The sequence below is a fragment of the Galeopterus variegatus genome, unplaced genomic scaffold (assembly GCF_000696425.1).
Source record: "Galeopterus variegatus unplaced genomic scaffold, G_variegatus-3.0.2 Scaffold683, whole genome shotgun sequence".
NCBI classification, from domain to species: Eukaryota; Metazoa; Chordata; class Mammalia; order Dermoptera; family Cynocephalidae; genus Galeopterus; species Galeopterus variegatus.
Window position 1 is genome coordinate 422479 of NW_007726794.1, and position 6000 is coordinate 428478.

At 36.2% G+C, this 6000-nt stretch overlaps 1 protein-coding gene across 1 annotated transcript in view; it reads right to left on the reverse strand.

Moving 5' to 3' along the window:
* The window catches only part of AQR (aquarius intron-binding spliceosomal factor), a 108096-nt gene that overhangs the window by 24170 nt on the left and 77926 nt on the right, over nt 1-6000 (reverse strand). Inside the window, exons 24-25 of the mRNA XM_008571346.1 lie at nt 2383-2454; nt 607-794 (exon numbers count right to left, since the gene is read on the reverse strand). Coding sequence (XP_008569568.1) covers nt 607-794; nt 2383-2454 — 260 coding nt within the window. The remainder of the gene's footprint in view (nt 1-606; nt 795-2382; nt 2455-6000) is intronic.

Genomic DNA, 6000 nt, shown 5'->3' on the forward strand with positions numbered 1-6000 from the left:
GGTTTCTAACAAACAGTGCTTCCTTTTCATTTTCACATTACCCATTTTTGCTCACCTTTTTTTTTTTAGCAGTAATGCTTTTTTAAACAGCCTCCCTACTTCAAGTAACCAAGAGTCAGAAGACTGAAGGTATTATAAAAATGACAGCTCTATTTGTGTTCTTTGAGGTAAATGCTATTACTTACTACTGAAATTAAAAAATCAGGGAAGACTGTAAATTGAGGACAATTTGGGCGTAACTAGGAGACGGGGCCTGTACCCTTTATGCAGTAAGAATTAGTATATTCTCCTCTTGTTCACTTTTTGCTTTAGACTTCAAAATTATATAACTGTGTATCTTTTGGGGACATGAATAAAGGGGAAAGGATAGTGAAAAGAAGTCTTTAGATTATAAATCTAAAATTAATCTCAATGAACAAAATGAAGGGAATAATGTTTTTGGCCAATTCACACCTCATGCAGAAGGCAACAAAGGTGCTTTTGGATTTGCAGATGGCAAGCTCCTGGACAGCAGGGAATGCCAAAAATCTATATAAAAGATGTTACAAATACTTGGATCACGGAACTGATCCTTAGGTAGGAGTGATTTATTTTTGCCTCCTTTACCTTGCTCTGGCTCTTCCCTGAGCATCGAGGTCCACAGTAGGAACACCAACCCGGACAAAGCGAGTGAAGAGAGACTGTTCCATGTTTGAATACTTCTGAAAGGCCATGTTTTTAATGACTGGAGGTAACTGGTGGTGATCACCAATCATAATCCATCGTTTTAGTCGGCTAAACCCATCCTGAGGATTCTAGAAATGAAAAGTGAAGAAATGGCAAAACACTCTAATGTATTATCCTGTTAGCCTCCAATTTATTGCACGAGACTCACTCTTCTTTAAATGGCTTCATTAGCTTATAAGTTCTTGATCTTCACCAGCTCCACACAGAGAAGTCTGACAAATTTATAGAACGACTTATGAACCAACTACAGGTACCGCTGCTCTTGGCTGACAGTGGGCGAGGGATTGAGAAGGCAAGCATGGAATTTAAGAGGTCTGGAAGACTTAGGTCAGAATTAGGCAAAGAGTGTAAAGAAAGAAACAGATGCTCAAGACAAGAAATGGAAAAATGCAAATAAACACCTTTCACAATTATTCCGAGGACCAGTTCTGAACCTAATTAGGCAAAGAGTGTAAAGAAAGAAACAGATGCTCAAGACAAGAAATGGAAAAATGCAAAGTAAACACCTTTCACAATTATTCCGAGGACCAGTTCTGAACCCCCAAAGCAGTAAAAACTGTACCTTCTTTAACTTTCTATGCTACTACTTCAATTTCCTACTCTGTATGCCTCTTGTTCCTTGAAACATATCCTGATAAAAATACATTCCAAGTTCAGAATAGCTTGGCTTATAAAAACACGTTTTTTTTTTGCTTTTTGTCTTTTTTTGTGACTGGCAACGGATTGCAACCCTCAGTGTTGCGCCCGTACCGGACCGGGACCGGCAACGGGATCGCAACCCTCGGTGTTGCGCCCGCACCTCGCTCAGCCAGTGAGCAGCCGGTCTGTATGTGGGATCCGAACCCTTGGCGGGAGCGCCGCCGCGCTCCCAAGCGGCGCACTGTAGCAGTGCGCCACCGGGCCAGCCCTAAAAACACGTTTTTTTTTTGCTTTTTGTCTTTTTCCGTGTCCGGCAACGGATCGCAACCCTCAGTGTTGCCCCCGTACCGGACCGGGGACCGGCAACGGGATCGCAACCCTCGGCGTTGCTCCTGCGCCTCGCTCAGCCAGTTAGCGGGAACTGGTCTGTATGTGGGATCCGAACCCTCGGGCGGGAGCGCCGCCGCGCTTCCCAAACGGCGCACTATCCAGTGCGCCACTGGGCCGGCCCGCAATCTCTATTCTTAAATTATGAATTCCACATTTGTTTTTTAATCCTTCAATAGTAAAAAATATTGTACAGTAATAAACATTCTAAAATATCACCATTTAGCTAAAAAACTTAGGCACGAAATAAAGAAAAGCAATGTACTCAGTGAATATCAAAAACAATTCTAGAAACAACTCTAACAAAAGAAATAAAAAAAAAGCTCATCTTCCCTTCAAACTGTATAACAATGTAATTTTCTTGATTAAAATTACTGTTTTTTCAAAACTATTTTATAGAAATAAACTATAAATTCTTAAATAGTACTCTCAGAAGCAATACAAAATACGAAAAAGCCAGTGAATAGATTAAAGGAAGTTTACAGGCTTAAAATAGAATACCAAATGTAATAGAAGTCAAGGAGAATATAAACTGTGGCAATTAGCACCCCCAAACTGTGTAGCATTCTGATGCTGTCCTCCAGAATTCTTAAAACTCTATTTTCTTTGTCTCAGATCTTAATTACTTACTTGTAGAAGAAGAGGTATAAACGTTTCTATCTCCAGAATTTGAGCAGCCTCTTCCATTAAAATGTTGTCATACTGAGAAAGAGGAAAGCTTGTCAAAAAAATTCTTAAAAACCAAACAACTACCACCATTACCATAACAACCATCCAAAAAACCCTAAATAATTTCAGATAAAAATAGCAACATGCACGTTATTCAAACAGGAAGTTTCATGGTCTTATTTATAATCATGTCCCTGAATCTCCAATTCAAGTATTTAACTTCAGGAAAGCCCCCTAAATATACAACTCTACATTGAGGAGATCGCCTATACCATTTCTTTGATTGTGATCTCAATTTAGTTCTTTTCAACTTAGCTCTTTAAATTCTACATAAACAAGAATCAATTTATAATTATATATGAGGTCACTCCCATTAGTACTCTTACCTAGGTAGCATTTGAGGGTAATTTTTTCCTTACAAAACCTACCAATCCACAACAATCTACTTCTGTCTCATCCCGGGCATTCGATCCACCACCAAAACATGTCAATTTTACCTTCAAAACTCCCTCTTGAACCTGTTCACTTTTCTCAATTTCTACCAACAACAGTACTCTGTCCAAACCACCAGTATGACTACTGTCAGCAATCTCCTTACTAGTCACTCCCTTTCCTGTCTTGCCTCCCCTGAGCCATTAATACAACAGTAATAGGATCATGTCACCTCCTGGTTTCAAACCCTTCACTGGTATCCCATTATCTTAGGAAAAACAACAACAAAAATCCCTTAATATAGCCTAAAAGGGATGTATTAACTAGAGCCTATATTTGATCTGGCCCCTGACCTCCTTTCCTACTTTATCTGTCACCTTTGTCCTTATTCACTGAGCTTCAACCACAGTGACCTATTTCAGTTTCTCAGAAATGACAAAACTTTCCTGCTTCAGGCCCTCTGCACATGCTGTTTCTTCACTTTTAGTCTGCTTGGCTCTTTCTCATTCTTAGAAGTATCAGCTTAAATCCCACTTTATTCAGGCCTTCTCTGACTTCCCAGTCTAAAATTGATCTCACAGTATTCTGTTCCTTTACCACACAGAACATCCCAATTTGTAACTCTGTATATTTACTTGTTTAACATCTGTATCCTGTTTCTACCCCAGTTTGCAGTAATGTTAGGTAATGTGCATTTGTAAAAGAATGAAAAATCAAATCTTTCTCAAACATAAGAAAATTTCATTCTTTCTTTGATGATCTCTGCTCTTCTATTTATTTGCCCAATTCTCTCCTAGATCTATTCTCAGCACGTTTTATCTTTCCTTTCTACCTCTGATTACTACTTAGTATGGCATTCAAGTCCTTGTTTTATTGGTGTAATACCTTGTGAATCTCACTAAGTACAAATTAGAATTCCTTTGTTTTCTGTTTTTAAAGTTTTCTCCCCTTATTTTGTTTTCTAGGGAGGTGGAAGGAAGGGGGAGCAAATTTACTCTAAATTCTTGATAATATATCCTATGATTTCCATGCTATTAATTTTTACCAAAATATGCTTGTATCTATATTTGTCCATGATTGGTAGCTGACCTGGATTCCACTGGACATTATGAATGTTATGGAAGTTATGGTTCAATCCTGTACTCTTTGTTTAGCATGGATGGGTTTCTTCTCTAGCTCTATATGATGCCAAATTTCTTACAATGATTAGGTCATTCTGGTGGGAGTTGAGGAGAAGGAGGTCAAAGAGCCATATTTTCTAAGATGTCCATGTGGACTCTCTCAGGATAAAGACACTATATGCAAAACAGTGAAAGCAGCGCCAAAGAAGACAGCTTAAAGAAACTGCTTTTTGAAAAACAACTGAAAATCTAATACAATTTAACTCATAAAAATATATTTATAGATTTTGCTTTTTAAAAAGGAGATTTTAATTCCAAAGCAAAATCATCAGCACTTCCATATATTTATTAGCTATACCATTCATTCCTTCAAACTTACTAATTCCTACTAAGATGCTAAATGCTGGGCTTGGCACTTGACGCTCTATGCTAGAGGTCTTTCAGAGCATTCCTAAATTCTATAGTCACTGTTACCACAGCTCTATGGTCCTTGAGTGGAACACAAATGCTAGGATAAGGCCAGGGTGGTGTAAGAAGAAGAGCACAACAAACTTTGGATTCATGTTTTAATCCTCTCTCTACAATTGACTAGCTGTGACTTTAGGGTAATCATCTCTCTTGAGTTAAGTTATAATATGGAGATGATATCTCATAAAAATCTAGTTGTGAAGAATAGAAATAAATCGTTGTAAAAGGCCTAGTATATGTAGGACTTGGTACATTCCTACAAATAATGGCTATTACTATTGTTCTTGTGATTATTATTCTGAAATATTTCCTTCTACAATTTGTACAATTCAAAATGGGTTTAAGATGATCAACATCATATTTTCAATACCTGAAAACACATATGTAAATTAGAACTAATGTTTAACTTTGTGTTAGGAAAAAAATGGGCTTTAATAAAATAGAAATTCAAAAAAAAGGTAGACACATGAAAGCATAAAATGCTAATTATAACTACATCACTTCCCTTTGCTATTAAACTGATATAATTTAATATCAAATCCAAAGTCTATTTCATATGTCAGCCCCAAGAACAAAATATCTAGGTGAAAAATTCTCACTAATAATTTGCAAAAGGGTAAGTTCACACCACTAGGGTAAGTTCACACCAACTTTTAATAAATTATCATGTTTGTCCTACCTTGTAGCTGAGAAACCTTTCATCTAAGATAACAACAATTCTATCACCTTGAATTTACTTAGCACCTATCTTTCAGTGAGCTCATAATATCTTAAAATTGCCAGTTACTTTCATCAACAAATGAATTACTAACTTTGAATTCAAACCAGCACACAAACCCTATTTTAAATAATAACAGATAAGCCAGTTGCAGGGAAATTAAATGGTTTGTATTAAAATCAGTTTAGGTCAGTATCACTCGCAAAGTCACAAAGAGTCTGCAAATTCAAATTGACTGCTCAGTCGTTACATTCCACTTCAACTGAGTCACAAGCTAACAGGCTATCATGCCCTCCTCTATCTTTATCATATAATGAAGTCATATTAATATCTCATTTTACAGTTTGAATAAGAATATTCCATGTGTTTAGATGGAAGGCTTTTCATTTACTGAATGAACAAGTGATTGGGATGGGATGTATGCTTAATATGTGAATAACGCAAGCACATAGATGTCTAATAGGAAAAACTATTGTGAAATATTATTTTTATAGCTTTCAGTTTTGCTTGGAGATTTTTTTTTACAAGTGACATTTAGTAAAAAGAAAACCTTAACAAGCATAAGAATTTGGTTAGACAACCATATGGTTACAATGTTACTTAATGGATATAGTACTACATATAAATAGATTTAAAAAATTAGATTTAGAGTTTGCTAATCACAAAAACATGTAATGTTATCACCCATTTTTAAAAGAGACATTTTAAAGTAATTATAAATGAGATCTTCGATAAGAAGTGAGCTAAACTCTAAGAAAAATGGTCCGGGTAATTAAAAAAAAAAGTAAAGAAAAAAAAAAAAAAAAAAAACCCCAGCTGAATAGATGATGAATTAATTAA